Source organism: Nannospalax galili, unplaced genomic scaffold (genome assembly GCF_000622305.1).
Source record: "Nannospalax galili isolate Female #2095 unplaced genomic scaffold, S.galili_v1.0 scaffold96, whole genome shotgun sequence".
In the NCBI taxonomy this organism is placed as follows: Eukaryota; Metazoa; Chordata; class Mammalia; order Rodentia; family Spalacidae; genus Nannospalax; species Nannospalax galili.
Window position 1 is genome coordinate 5,085,977 of NW_008342018.1, and position 15,642 is coordinate 5,101,618.

The window sequence follows — 15,642 nt, forward strand, 5'->3', positions numbered from 1 at the left end:
AAACTGATCCACGCAGTTCAGTTTTTCACGTAACCAATTTTGATTTTCTAAGAGGCATCATGATTCAAATCTTAAGGCTTGCTAGGGCATATATTAAATAATGCATTTAATGCTACAGGAGTGAAGGCAGCATTACATTAAATCCAGTACATTCATAGTACTGTGTTGGGCATTTTCAATCTATTAATTTATTTAAAGTTGCAGCCCCCTCCGAGTGAAGTGTTCCTGTCTCCATATCTCTGTGTAAAAACCAGCCTCAGGCTAACACCCTCATCTATTCCACACAGCTGATGTTTTCAGAAAATATTGAATATCTCACCACTGTAAATCCCTGCAAACAAAATGCGGACAACACGTATTATGCCATAATGTACTTTGTTAAGTAAGAAGACAAATACTAAGAGAGTATGAAGCAGCGTAAATTCTTTGAAAAGAGAAACATAGACTCAAGAGATTTACAGAAAACTTTTTCGCAGAGAGCCTAATAGTTGTCTACAAAAACACATCTGCAAAGTTGGCCTTGCAGGACAGCCGCGTGAGACTGGGATTTGCAGGATCGTGGTGGGGTGGGGGCAGACAGTGTCGAAGGTGCAGAAGTCCCTTCAGGGTCGCGGGCGGGCTGAGCGAGGACTAGGCGGGAGTTGCTGGTCCGCTCTGGCTGGGAAGGGCGGGTGGTCAGGCAGCGGCGGTGGGTTGCCGGCCCCTCCCCGCAGCTTCCTCCTCCCCCGTCGCCGCCTCCCGCCCTGTGCCAAGCCCTGGGGGGTGAGGGGCGCCGGAGAGGGGCCCGGGCGGAGCGGGGCCCCTCAAAGTGAGAAAGCGGCCGCAGCGCCCTGGGCTGCGAGTTCCGGGTTCTCGCGGCCAGCCGCCCACGGAGCAGGGAGCCGGTGTCCGCAGCCGGGCCGACGGGGGAACGCCGCCTAGCGTGCACCCCGCTTCCCCCGCGCTGGGCCCTGCGTCCGGCCCCGGGCCTCCGCCTCCGCCCGCCCTGAGGCTGCCGCTCCCGTTCACGCGGCGCCGGAATTCCTGCCGCGAGCAAGGCCTGGGTGTCCGCGGAAAAGCCCCAGCTGCGAGCGGAAAGATGGAGGGCCTGCCCCGCCGGCCACTCTCAAGTTGTTCCTGAGTTGGAAGGAGCGCGGTCAGCGCCCTGGAAGGCAGGGCTCCTCCATCTCCATGAGCGCTTGGAGCGCTTGGCCGGGCCGCGACAGCCGCAGCTGACCCCAGCTGGGCCTCGCAGCGCTCATCCCCAGGCCAGAGCGCCCTAGCTGGACCTGACTGTGGTCTAGCCTCTTTTCTGGAAGGATCCCCCGGGAGTTCCTGGGGAACGGGCTTGTGGTGGTGGAAGGAAAGACATGAGCGTGGAAGCCAAGTACCGGCTGGCCTCCCTGTACGTGGGTGACCTGCACGAAGATGTCACCGAGGACCTGCTGTTTAAGAAGTTCAGCTCAGTAGGGCCTGTGCTCTCCATCCGCATCTGTAGGGACCTGGTCTCACGCCGTTCCCTGGGCTATGCCTATGTCAACTTCCTGCAGCTGGCGGATGCCCAGAAGGTTCTGGACACCATGAACTTTGACCTGATTAAAGGAAAATCCATCCGTCTCATGTGGTCTCAACGGGATGCCCATTTGAGAAAATCAGGAATTGGGAATGTGTTTATCAAGAATCTGGATAAATCCATTGATAACAAAACTTTGTATGAACACTTCTCAGTGTTTGGAAAGATCCTGTCTTCCAAGGTGATGAGTGATGAGGACGGCTCCAAGGGCTATGGCTTCGTGCACTACCAGGAGCAGAGTGCTGCAGACAGGGCAATCGAGGAGATGAACGGGAAGCTATTGAGGGACTGTAAGGTGTTTGTGGGCAGATTCAAAAACCGCAAGGATCGGGAGGCTGAACTCAGAAGCAAAGCCAGCGAGTTCACCAATGTGTACATCAAAAACTTTGGGGATGACATGGACGATGAGAGGTTGAAGGAAATTTTCAGCAAATATGGCCAAACTTTAAGCGTGAAGGTGATGAAAGATGTCACTGGGAAGTCCAAAGGCTTTGGGTTTGTGAGTTTTGATAGCCACGAGGCCGCCAAAAAGGCAGTTGAAGAAATGAATGGACAGGATATAAATGGGCAGCCGATCTTTGTAGGCCAGGCCCAAAAGAAAGTAGAGCGCCAAGCTGAATTAAAGCAAATGTTTGAACAGATGAAAATGGAAAGAATCCGCGCGCGTCATGCGGCCAAGCTCTACATTAAGAACCTGGACGACACTGTCGATGATGAAATACTGCGAAAGGAATTTTCGTCATTTGGGTCCATTAGCAGAGTTAAGGTAATGCAAGAGGCAGGGCACAGCAAAGGCTTTGGCTTGATCTGCTTCTCCTCTCCCGAGGAAGCTGCTAAAGCGATGGCCGAGATGAATGGCCGCATCCTGGGGTCCAAACCCCTCAACATTGCCCTGGCTCAGAGGCACTGAGAGAGATAAACTTACCCTGACAAACTTAACCTCACCAGCCTGTGTAGAGGGTGATGATGGTGCACCACTGCTTTCTGGTTGGTCTTGAGTAAGCTTAAAATCCTACTGGCTGCTTAATTCATTGTATTTTGTGTTACAGTTTTTCTATACTAGTGTGTTTCTTTTGTGTGTATGGAAAAAAAAACCCCACGTGTTTTAGTAACGATTCATTTTACAGAGACATATTTTCAAATTTTAAAAGTCATTTTTTTCTTTTGATCTAATACAGCAATTTAATTGAATACATTTTCATTACATTTTGAACTAAGCAAAGAAATTATTTGAGTTTATTACATATTTCCATTTTTGTTTCAGTAATGTTGCTAGCTTAAGTTCATCTATAAAAATGTACTCAAAACAAAGATTCCAAAATAATTTATTTTTACCAATAGAATTTAAATTTTTCTCATTTAAGTTTTTTCTTTTTTGGCAACTCGAGTTTAGAAATTAGTAGACTGAATTCAATTAAAGAATAGATTTCATTTTGAATTAATGTGTTAACAGGAAATAGTTGAGTTTCTTATATACTTTTTTAGTGATTGAAATTAATATTGTGTTACAGGATTATTTTGTTACATTTTCTATGGGTTTACCATAATTCAGGTGCTTTCTACTTCTCTAATCTTACTTTATAGTAAAGCCTTAATGTATAGATAGCTACAGTTATAAATCTGTATCAGTGTAGGTGATGGAAAGTTGACCTCATCTTAAATCTTAAATCTATGCAGCTTAATGTGATGCCTTGAGTTATCACCAGATACCAATGTCATGAAAGTTGTATATATCCAACATAGAAACTCTATATAAAATCAGTCTTTTTTTAAAAAATTAATTTTATACTGATCTATCTCAGGGTTCAGAAAATTGTTCTTATTTTAACATAGTCCACCTCCTTGATTTAGATAGGGAGGTCTTGCTACACCTGAGGATTCACTTTTGGCCTTGGCTGGTGTCCTGACATATTAGAGTTGCCTCATTGGAACTGTTTCCGAGGGTAGGTTTTATTTTAATCCTGTTTCCAAGATCATTTCTCACTTCTGTCCATTAATATGTTAGCTTGATTTTTAGATATTTTAAAAAAGTATTATATTGGGTTTTGGTATTTACTGCTACAGATCCATTTGGAAGAAAAAGCAAGAGCTATTCATTTGCAGGTAACTCATGACATGAAAATGTTCTCCACTCACACCAAAGCTCTGGAATGTCTTGTTGCTGCTGTTCTCCTTTTCTTTCTGTTTTGATTTGTTTGGTTCTACCTTATAGCCGTGTAGTCAAAACTTTTACTTCATATATTACTAGTACAAAAGAAATACCAGAATATTTTTCTTTGACAATAGTTTCATGAATGAGAAAAAACTGTTTTGTTTTTATAAATCATATATATCCTGTGTACCTTTTCTAAATTGCGACTTGGAGAATGAAATGTTGCAATGAAAATATTGAAGTAACATTAAACACTTTTGCAGACTTACCTTCTGGTAAAATCTGTTGCACAGTCTCCCTAATTTTCCTATGTTAACAAATAGATAATTTAAGAAAAGCAATATCAAAACTTTTTATCAAGATGAGACATAGTGACAAATGCCTTTATCCCAACACTTGGGAGGCCAAGGTATCTGTCTGAAGCCAGCCTGGTATTCATAGTGAGTTCCAGGCAAACAAGGGCTACATAGTGAGACTCTATCTAAAAAAAAAAAAAAAATTCTTTTGATTGAAATTACTTTTTAAATTGACAGTCATGGGACTGGAGAGATGGCTCAGAGGTTAAGAGCACTGGCTGCTCTTGCAGAGGACCTGGGTTCTATTCCCAGCACCCACATGGCAACTGACAACCATCTGTAACTCTGGTTACAGGGGAGTCTTATGGCCCTCTTCTGACCTCCACTGGCATTGCATGACATGGGTGCACTTACATACATAGACATAAAAATGATAAATTAAATATAAAAAAAATTGACAGTGGTATGTTTGACTTCAGTGTTCACAAATACATATTTACATAATAATTTTAGTGAATTTTGTTTTGGGCCAAAGAGGACTCCATAGTGAGACAAAAGCCCTGATGAACATACATTGTGCCAACTTGTTCCTGTCATTTTTATTTCCTTCTGCCACAAATACCATAGAGTTAAACTTGCCAAATCACTATTGAGATATATTCAACTATTTTACCAAGAAAATAGCTTGAGAAGTCATGATTATAAAGCAATTAAAATATAACCTTGATCAGTATTACTCAAATGTCTTCTAAGAAATTCATGTGATTTTGTTACTGTCTGGCCTATTCAATGTGATATATGAAAAAAAATAATATTTTTTCTTCATTTTACTTTTTCACTATTTTTTCTTATAAAGTTTTAGAGTTTATCTCACTTATAGGCAGTTTATATTTTCATACTTGTAAATTGATGTTTCATAATCCTAAGCTATTTTTCTCTAGGAGTATTTTTTTATTTACAGGGAACATGAGATGCTTATATATATCAAAAATATTTTACGTTTACCTCCTTAATGTTCTTACTTTGTTTATAGTTTTTACAGTTCTTCCAAAGACAATTTTTTTCTCAAAATTCTCAACATTTTACTGAGATGGCATTTTTCTTGTGCTTTTTTATATACTTATATGTACACATGTGAAATATATTTGTATGTGTATATATACTCTATAACCAAAGCTTTTGCTTATGAAGTATTGTATGTGTAGACTATAGTAACCCTTTATTTTGCTGTTTCTTAGTATTAAGTCTTTAAAAAGCATGTGTTTTGATAATTACTCATATATGCTAAGGATTTATGTTAAGCTCACATGTTTATTCTAATTCACTGCTTTCAGAATTGCTAGGTGGAAAAGTGTATAATATTAGAGCATAGGTGTTACAGGAGCCAGGACTGGGAAATATATAAGTGTGTCAGACTTTGACAGTACTTTCTGGGTAATCCAAACTATGCAAATGTTCAAATATTTGAGCAATGTCTGATAATGCTCCAATATAGATTAGTTCTTTCTTGTGTGCACAAGGATTTGGCAAAACATCGTATCAGGTGTATAGATGAATTGTTTCAGCTTAATAACACAATATTCTACCATCTTTGTAGAAATTATCTTTTTTTCTGGTATTTCCATCAAAATTGGCTTTCAGGTTACAAAACATATGGATCTTGAAGATTTCCATGATTATATCATTTTTTTTTCACTCTAAATTTTTCTGGGTGTTATTGTCAAGTCATCCTAGTTGACAGAAATAGTTCATTCTTCTAGGAAAATTAAAAATTTTATGCCCAAGTGCCTTGATAATGAAGGAGAAGCTTCATTTTTATGATCAGCTTTCCTGTAAAAGCTCATTCCAACAGAGAAGCTTTGAGCAGTTGTCTCCACATGCAGTTTCCCTCCACATTGTCAAATCTGTTGAAGAGATGCCTGTTTGCATGTTAGAGCTGAATTTGCGCATATGTGCCTTGTTCCAGTTTGAAAATTTTTAAATGGATATTGTTAAAGTATATTTTAATTTGAATTAATATCGATATTTTACTGTGCTCAACATTTTTCTAAATCCATGGAGAAAATATTAAATAAAATCCTCCAAAGATCAACATGTTTGAAATTATTTTATTCATTTTATTTTTAAGTATTTCTAATTTTTTACATTTTTAATTGAAGGTGATTGTATTTTGTGTTTTAAAAGGCTCATATTTATGTTTCTTAAATCACTCACAATTAGAGGATCAAGAATGAAAGATACTACTAACGTAGCGCAAGTGTACATGAGGAATAGCTGACAGTTGTATTAGTTCAGTCTTCCTTACATGATACTTTGTAATTGAAAGCCTAAACGGCCACATCTGGTGATGGCTTTCTTCCTGGCAGAGTTCCAAAGTGGCTGGAGCATAAGGAAGGAGAAGGAGTACAAACCTGTGCTTGTGCCTTCCTCTGCTTCCCCTCTCCACTCACCAGCCACCAGTCTTCTACCTTGGAGGCACCACTCTGAGGAGCTTAACTAATCCTTATCACTGGCCAAACATACTACTTCTTAACACTCTTAGTACCTTAAAATGGGAATTCAACTTCAACGTATAAGCACTTCAAGGACATAGACAAGGTATACTCGAAGAATAGCAATTATTAATATGAAATTCACTTAGCATCTTGAGTGTTTAGTTTATTTATATTTTATTTGGAAATATGGCTTGCATCATGATTTAATAAAATGCAATATCCATGGGAAAATCATTTTAAAAGCTAAACCTATATGCTAAAATATAGGATAGAGTATCCTCATGGTACCATATTTTGCCTTAGGTGATAGAAAACACCAGTTCAAACTGAGAAAAAGAAATTTTCTCTAACAGAAAGCTCAGAGTTAAGGAATCCTCAGTAATCAAGGGTCAGGATTTCTGGATCCCTTTCCTGGGGTCTCCTGGTTCTTTTTCCCTTGGTTTAGCATCAATTAGGTGTAAGGATGGTTTTGGAAATCCCAGTAAACACACATAGACAGAGTCATATTCAAAAGGTGGTGCTCTTCTCTAGAAGCCTTATCTCTCAGTTCATAGAAATTCAAAAAGGTCTGCTACTGTCATTGGGAAAAGTACCAGTTTCCAAGTTTTCCATGGAATCAAGTTAAGATGGGAAGAAATAGGATTGAAATGGATGTGAAGAGAGCAAATAGTAAGCCCAGGATACTTTCCAATATTTATATTAGAATTTTAATATTTGACAGTTTTAATTTTAAAATCACTTATAGCTATTTAGCTATTTTGATCCTTTACTTTTTTATTGCAAATAGCTTTCAACACTAAAGCTAATGATTTCTTTCTCCCTCATTTTGTATAGTCATCATGGGTAATAAATTGTGCAGATTTATACCAGTATTATGTGTAAAGCTAAATTTGTTTTTGTTTGGTAATGGGATTCATGTTGTTACATCATTTTCTATTAGGTCTAAATTGGGAACCTACTGAAGTAATAACTGAAAAGATCAGACTCAATTTAATCACCTGCATAGATTTCCAAAATAAATAAGTACCAAAAGATTAGAAATGGTTAGAAATAGTTCAGTGTGTATCCCATTTAATAAATTATTGCTTTTTTGGTTTGTAATTTAGCGTAGCTTAAGTACAGCACGTTGCATACTCACTTATATCTCAACATTGAGACAATAGATGGAAGGCGAAGGAATATTAAATATATTCTGTATATAATTTATTTAATATTATCTTTAAAATTTTTTAAATGAACAAATAGTATGTGAAAATCTTGAGAAAATGTAGAAGCACACACATGTACAAAATGACTTCACAGGTAATTGCTATAAATATGTAGTAAATTCAGTTACAAATAGACTAGAATTTGTCAAATTATGTTACAAGTTTGCTCAGCAGAAATAAATTCTTCTTGCTCTGTGTTGGTTTTACTCTGCAGTCTTAACTTGATTCGAGTTCACAGAATTTCCTTAATCAACATTCCCCTGAATGAAAGAACTGAATCTGTCTAGCAAGAGAGGAAAATTATCTTTTTAGTGGTATGCTTTGCTATAGGAAACAATATACTTAGCTTCTCAGAGATACTGACTGCTTACACACAGATATTGCGTCACATTTTGTGAACTCATTTGTGTTTGTCTTGCTTGGTTATTAAGAAAATCCAAGTACTAACAGCACATTTTGAGTTCTTAAGTCAGTGTCACCAAAATCTTACTGTGATCACAGGATGTTTTTTCACTTAGTGAATATTGGTTCTGATTCGTTTTTGTTTGTTTTTAAATTAGCATTTCCACCAGAATTGCTTAGTCTAGGGAGCCACATCTGGCTGTCAGTGGTTCATTACAATTTTGGTTTACATTTCTTTTAATCTATGTACATGTGCCAGTGGCATACAGATGTCCTGAAAGTTTGAAGGTACAGGCGCTCTTAATCCCTTTCAGGTAAAGGCAGTGTTTAGAATAATACTTCCAGCGTATCTTTCTGAAGGAAATGCCTCAGCATGAATATAATATATAAGCCAAGTCTTAGAATTGTAGTCTCTTTAAAGAAATAATTTTTACTGAATAACTATGAGAGACAATAGCAATTATAATCTAGTGCTTTCCACTACTTTATTCACTAATGTTTCATGCAATACTTACAAACTGTCACTTATGCTGTAAGAATTACAATTGATAAGTAGTCAGTACTGAGCTTCTACAAAAAAATCCTTATATTGCCTTTGATTTGATTTTAAATTATATTAGAAATTGCCATTCTCTTTTTAAAAAGACTCTCATGACTTTTTGTTTGTTCTTAACTCAGGTTCAAATCTTTACTAATTAAGGTCAATAAGGGTTTTGAGTCTCTTGGCTTTTTAATCTTGTCTAATATTTTAATGTTAGTATTTCCATGTGTCAACATACTGGAATTAAATTGGTCTAGTTTTAGCTCCTTAAATTGTGAAAATTCTCCTGATCTCACTCAGAGGCTTAACCTTTTAGGGATGTTCTATATTGCAGAAAAAAAGTATCTTTCTATTAAATTAACTTTAAAAAATGTTGCAATTTTTAATGCCTAGTAAGTAGACATTATTTGTTCAGGTTTCTTAGGAAATAATTGTTCCATATTTTTAGGCCAATTTTCATTGGCTCTGCTTGGATGACATAGTTTTCTTAACCAGTCATTACCACAAAGTTAATGCAATGTGCTGATTAGCATGGGATAAGTAGCGTGCTTCGCAAATTAAACAAAATTATCCCTGGATGAGAGGGATGGAGGTTGTTTTCCAAAGAAAAAAGTCTAGATACAAATTAAAATAAAGCATGAATTAATAAAAAGTATCCCGCCCACATACAAAGATACACCAACATTTGCAATACCCAAGCTGGTGAACAATTACCAGTACTTGATACACTCTGATCTTAACCTGACCAACTAGTTTACTTTTTTCTTCTTGTTCTAGTTTGGTTTCTCTGTTTCTGTGATAAAACACTGAAGAACAATAACTTGGGAGAGGAAAGGATGTATTTCAGCATGTACATTACAGTCCATCATCATGGGAAGCCATGCATGAACTCAAGCCAGGCCCTGGTGTTTGGAACTGAAGCAGAGGTCACAGAGGAACATTGCTTATTACCTTGCTTTCTCCATGGTTTGCTCAGCTGCCTTTTTCATACAGTCCAGACCCCACCTTCCCAGGGATGGCACCACACCAAGTGGCTTGGGCCCCACCTGCTCAGGGATGGCACCACATCAAGTGACCTGGGTCCTGCCACATCAATCAGCAATTACAGAAATGCCTGAAAGATATGCCCACAGGCCAGTCTGATGGAGGAAATTCCTCAATTCAGGTTCCCTCTTCCCAGGTGATCCTAGTTGTTTTGGAGTTTATAAAAACTAACCAGCACAATTGACCCCTTTTCAGTTTGACTCAGAAACATATCACTGTTATACCATCACCTTTCCTTTCCTGTTTATCCCCAAGATTTCACATTAAAATCATAACATAAATCATGTTCCAACTTTTTAAAAATCTCACAGTGTTTAAAAAATTACAACCATTTAAAAGTCCAAGCTCTCTTAAAAAATCCAATGTCTCTGAATTAGCCACTTTTTTGTTGCTGTAATAAAAGCCCATAACCAAGACAACTAATAAAAAGAAGAGTTTATTAGCCTTGTGGTTCCAGGGGAATAAGAGTTCCTGATGGCAGGAGAGGCATTGCAGGAGGCAGATGAGATAGAAAACTGAGAGTTCAGGTCTTCAAGCAGGTACAAGAAGTAGAGAGAGACCAACTCAAAGTAGACTAGGTTATATACTATCAAAGCCTGCCCACAGTAGCATATTTCCTCCAGCGAGTCTGTATCTCACAAACTTGCCCCCCAAACACCACCAGCTGGGGCAAAGTTTTCAAACACTTGGATCCTACGGGGGATATTCTTATTCAAACCACCATAGTCTTTTAACTGTGGACTCCTGCAAAATCCAAAATAAGTTAAATACTTTCTTAAATCAAATAGTGTAAATAGCTCAGTGTCCAATATCTGGAACTCATTTATGACCTTCTGGACACCAAAAGGCTTGGGAAGTTCCTTCTTCCTGTCCACAGCATATACTACTTATCTGGTAGGGTCAGGCAATCTCCACTCCACAAATACTACAGTCCTTGATGATCATCCCACCATCCTGGAATCTCAAATCTCCTATGTTCCCCACTACAACTGAGACTGCACCTTCACCAATGTCCTCTCCTAGCTTTTGAAAGCACCACTTCTCAGCAATTTCCTCTGAGATAATGGCTAGCGGTTAAGAGCACTGACTGCTCTTGCAGATGACCTGTTCGATTCCCAGCACCCACATGGCGGTTACGAACCATCCTTACCTCCAATTCCAGGGGAATCTGAAGCCCTCTTCTGACCTCTGTGGCACTGCACGACACAGGTGCACTCACATACATGCAGGAAATACACTCATACACATAAAATAAAAACAATAAATAAAACATTTTTTAAAAATTTCCATTTGGAGGGAAACTCATTAAGACAAGATGCTTTCAACTGAGGTAAACAAAGGATAAAGGGAGATAAACAGCAGATGTTTAAGGAAGAAATCTAAAGTGAGATAAATAATAGACATGAAATAGTCCATCCTACAGGGGAACTCCTTAAGGTCAGGAAGTAAACAACTCAATAGCTTCAGAAAGTCACTGAAACAGACTGGATTCATTAGGGCACTCCCTCCCCAAGCATATCTAAGCACCTTAAGGCCCTGAACAGGTTCAAACTGAGCTACCTCAAAAGGACACTCTCAACTTGTCAAGCTACCTGCACATGGTGCAGTATGCTCCAGATTTTATGAGCTGTCTGTCACTCATAGTGGGGGGAGGGAGCTTTTGGTGATACAGCTTCTTTGAGTCATTTCTGCCCCCCCCCCATATTCCTGTAAGGAATCCCAGTAAAGCTCATTGGTTCACAAAGTTGGAATTTGGTCTGTCATCAGTTGCCTATCTGGGGTAAATAGATATTTGCTCATGTCTCTCCAGGATAGTGTCACATAACACAAAGACCCTTCATGTCTTCAAAAGCAGTACCACATGGGAGAGCCTTACACATTGCCACATTCAGTTGCCTGCTTGAAATGTAGCCTTAGCCCCCTCAGGACCACACCTTCTGCATGCTTACCTTGAAGGAATACTTCCCAGAAGGTTTGATCTCAGTGATGCTGGTCTCTTGGTAACTACAACTGATTTTTTCAGTCCAAGCTAACCAGCATAGATTGTTACAGTAAACAAAGCTTTTATTTTCACAGATTTTTTTTTTACAGTGCTGTTTGTTTTTTGTTTTATTATAATACAGGGTCTTACTATGTAGTCTTGGCTGGTTAGAACTTGTTATGTAGACCAGGAAATCCTTGAACTTATAGAGAACTATCTGCTCTGCCTCTCTGGTGCTTGGATCAAAGGTGTGTTCCACCGAGCTGGGATTTCACTTCTTCACATTCTAATCTAAATTATCACAGGAACAGCCATGATAAAGCCTTTGAGATTATCTCAGTTTTCCCTTTGAAACTTCATAAGACCTATTTCCAGCATCTGCATTGCTCTTAGCATTATATTCCAAGTTCCCACAAGTGGCTTCTTAATCACTGAACACTGGATGACATTTCAGCCCAAAGCTCCAAAATCGTTACACAATCCCCCCCCCCCCAAAAAAAAAATCAACATGGTCAGTTCCATCACAGCAGTATTACATTTCTGGTTCTTTGCTGTTCTCATTGGGTTTCTCTGTTGCTTTGATAAAGCACTGACTAAAAGTGACTTTGGAAAAAAAAGGTGTATTTCAGCTTGTGCATTACAGTAATCATCAAGGGGAGCCAAGATATGAACTCAAGCAAGAACCTGGAAGCAGAGACTTAAGCAGAAATCACAGAGGAATACTGCTTATGAGATTGCTTTCTCCTTGACTTGCTCAGCAACCATTTTTACACAGCACAGGCCCACCTCCCCAGGGATGACAACACCTACAGTGATTTGGGCCGTACCTCCCACAAAGGCTCAAGGATCATTGCCAAAGAGGGTTGAAAGATTGTAAGTTCCAAAGATGACAGATGAATACAAAGAAACTGTCCTGTCTGGACACCACAGGAGAGTTGGACATAAGAACCTACAGTATTTGTGACAGCACACTTGTTTCCTTCTGAGGAATCTCTTTATGGCTAACAGCCAACCTCTTTCAGAATCCTTATGTGGTCTTTCCCTGCATGCACTCAGCTAACATCTTTTCTCTGTGTATACATATGCCCTCTTCTTCTGAGGATTCCATCCAAATCCAATAAAGCTCACACTGAAGTCTATGTCTAATTATAAATCTTTTTATCTAAATATAAATATTATATTTCTTCCTTAAGTATTGTACTTGAACATATGAATGCAACCAAACACATTCAGCCCATTTTCCCAAAGAAAGCATACCCAATGTACAAGCACAAAGTACATAAATATTTTATCTTATTTTATTTCAATCAGATGATGCTGAGTGTGATGTCCTACACATTTAATAAAAGCACTGAGAGGCCAGAAGTAAGAGAATCAGGAGTTCAAGGTTTGAACTTTTATGACAATTGCAAGAAACCTGCCCTACAAGAAACCCTGATTGTAAATAAGTACAGTGAGAAGATTATAGGAACTATGAAATCACTACTGGATAAATAGAAACAGAATGGGAAAGGATCATATAAAAAGATTCATTTATCTTAGAAATGAGTTTATGCTAGAAAGAAAAAAATGTGGCTGGGGGTGGTGGCACACACCTTTAATCCCAGCATAAGGGAGGCAGAAAAGGTAGATCTCTGAGAGTTCTAGAACAGCCCGGTCTACATAGTGAGTCATCTAGGGCTACATAGCAAGACCCTGTCTCAAAAAACCAAAACCAAAACAAAACCTTAAATGAAGTTAAACAAGAAGGATAATAAGTATGTAAATACTTCCAAAATGATGGGAAACACATATACATACATACACACATACATTCATACATATATACATACATACATACATACATACATACATACATGTGTGTGTGTATGTGCTTGGCTGTACGTTTGCATAATTTTCACACTCTGATACTTGTTAAACTCAACCTCAAATGAATGACAGTAGAAATATTCTAAAAGTAGTGATTGTACTTTAAAGCAAAAGTAAAGGCTATCTTTGAACATCCAAGTAAAAAATATAAATTATTTATAAAGGAAATAACAATCATAGATTGACTTCACTCTTTTTTGACAATAATGGTTTATAACAGAATGCCATGTAAGAAAACACTTAAAAGGAAAAAGAAACCAAGCTTAATGAAAGGATTTATATCTATCCAATTTATCTTCTTGTATAAAATGAATTTTAATATTGAGAGAGCATTTAAGAAATCATATTTGGATAAGCCCTCTAAATATTATACTGAAAGTTAGTTTTATTTTTAATTAAAAAAATTATATGTATGAGAGTTATGTCTGCATGTATGTTAAGTGTACCCATTTGTGCAGTGCCCACAGAAGACAGAAGAGCGCATTAGAATTGGAGTTATGGATGGTTGTTAGTTGCCATGTGGGTGCTGAGATTTGAACCTGGATCTTCCACAAATACATCCCATGTTCTTAACCGTGAATGATTTCTCTTCTACTGAAAAATTACCCTTTGAAAACAAGAGAGTTGAAGTATTTGTCTCAAAATCTTGTGATACACATTGAATGCATTTTTATCTGTGAAATTAAGACTGCATGATGAGCATCCTGAGACAAAGACATGTATGTAAGTTAAATTGAAATTTTAAATTAAGCTATCTGATCATAGTGATATGAGAGAGCAAAGAGAAAACAAAGCCAATCTGCTAACCACTACCATGAGTTAACTTGGAGAAAAGGTTAGCCCTTCAAATCATTGAGTAGAAATGGTGAGGAGGAGAAGGGATCATTGCAGGATAAGTTTAACATTGATCAGACAGGGAAAAATAGAATAAAAATAGTGACACTACCATGGGTTGTCTAAAAATCATGAATGCAGCAGCAACAAGTGCTCTAGAATCACAAACTTTCATAAATTCCAAAATATATGGTTAAGGGGAAGTGTACATGTCTTCAAAGTGATGCATCTATATACTTAAAAGTATAAGGACATTAACGAATATTTTATCTGTAGCAAGCAGAAGACTTTCATCACCAATATAAATAAGTATTTTCTCACTAAATATAATGAAAAAATCTAAAATACTGAAGTATTCAAGTAAAAGTTCTGAAACAGCCATCAAAGACTGAAAATATAAAAAACCTATATGTATAACAATAGAAGAGGTAGGGTTTAATATCTTGGTGTTTATTAAGATCAGATTTAGACACAAGATAGTATATAAAGATGAATTTATTGTGTATTGCTAAAATGATACTTTTCTGTGAAGTTAAAATCATTAATAATTTTATAATAACATCCTATTAAAGTCCTCTAAAAAATAAGCCAAGCTTTAAAAGTTATACAAAATAAAAATAAAGTTTATCACATTTTCAAGTATAGATTGTACAAAATTGTTTGAAAAATCTTATGACCACTACACTGAAAACTTAGGCTTCATACAATGACATATATTATCCTATATAAAGGTACTACAGTATTCTTAAGTGTACCAAAGTATTCTTAAAAATTGACCATTTTTATGCTTTAAAGGAAGCCATAAAAACTTCCAAAACTAGAAATCATATGACCAACATCCTTTCAATGATTTCTTTCTATATAGAATTTATAACATGATTGAAAAGCAATGTTCAATCACTTTGAAGATAAAGAAACTCGTTTAAACAACTATTAAATCAAAAAGGAAATGAAAATAAAACTGCCATATTTCTCAAAATTAAAAAGGTACCACCAGAAGATATACAAGATACAGATGGAAATTGATAGAATTGGATATATGAATCAACAAAGTTAGAAACATAGTGCAAAATCATTTTATTTGAAACACACACACACTCAAACAAACAAAAACTCAGAAGAAAAAGAAATGATTAGCTGGATCCGGAGCATTGAGAACTGATAGGTCGGTACACTAAGACTACTTGAATAAATTAAATCACCACCCTCAGGGTGATTTATGATGACTTCCATTAAATGGATAGACCAACCAACCAAGCATAAAACAA

The 15,642-nt window shown here is 37.4% G+C and overlaps 1 protein-coding gene across 2 annotated transcripts in view; it reads left to right on the top strand.

Annotated features, from left to right (window-relative positions):
• Positions 1 to 710: 710 nt before the first annotated feature.
• Positions 711 to 15,642, top strand: part of Pabpc4l (poly(A) binding protein cytoplasmic 4 like) — an 18,512-nt gene continuing 3,580 nt past the window's right edge. The window contains exons 1-2 of one of the 2 annotated variants that reach the window (XM_029565786.1): positions 711 to 2,318; positions 9,424 to 9,481. In XM_029565786.1, the coding sequence (XP_029421646.1) occupies positions 1,350 to 2,318; positions 9,424 to 9,456 (1,002 nt within the window). In that variant the 5' untranslated portion in view covers positions 711 to 1,349 and the 3' untranslated portion in view covers positions 9,457 to 9,481. Of the gene's footprint in view, positions 2,319 to 9,423; positions 9,482 to 15,642 lie in introns of those variants that run through there. The other variant, XM_008837824.3, reaches the window with a different exon arrangement.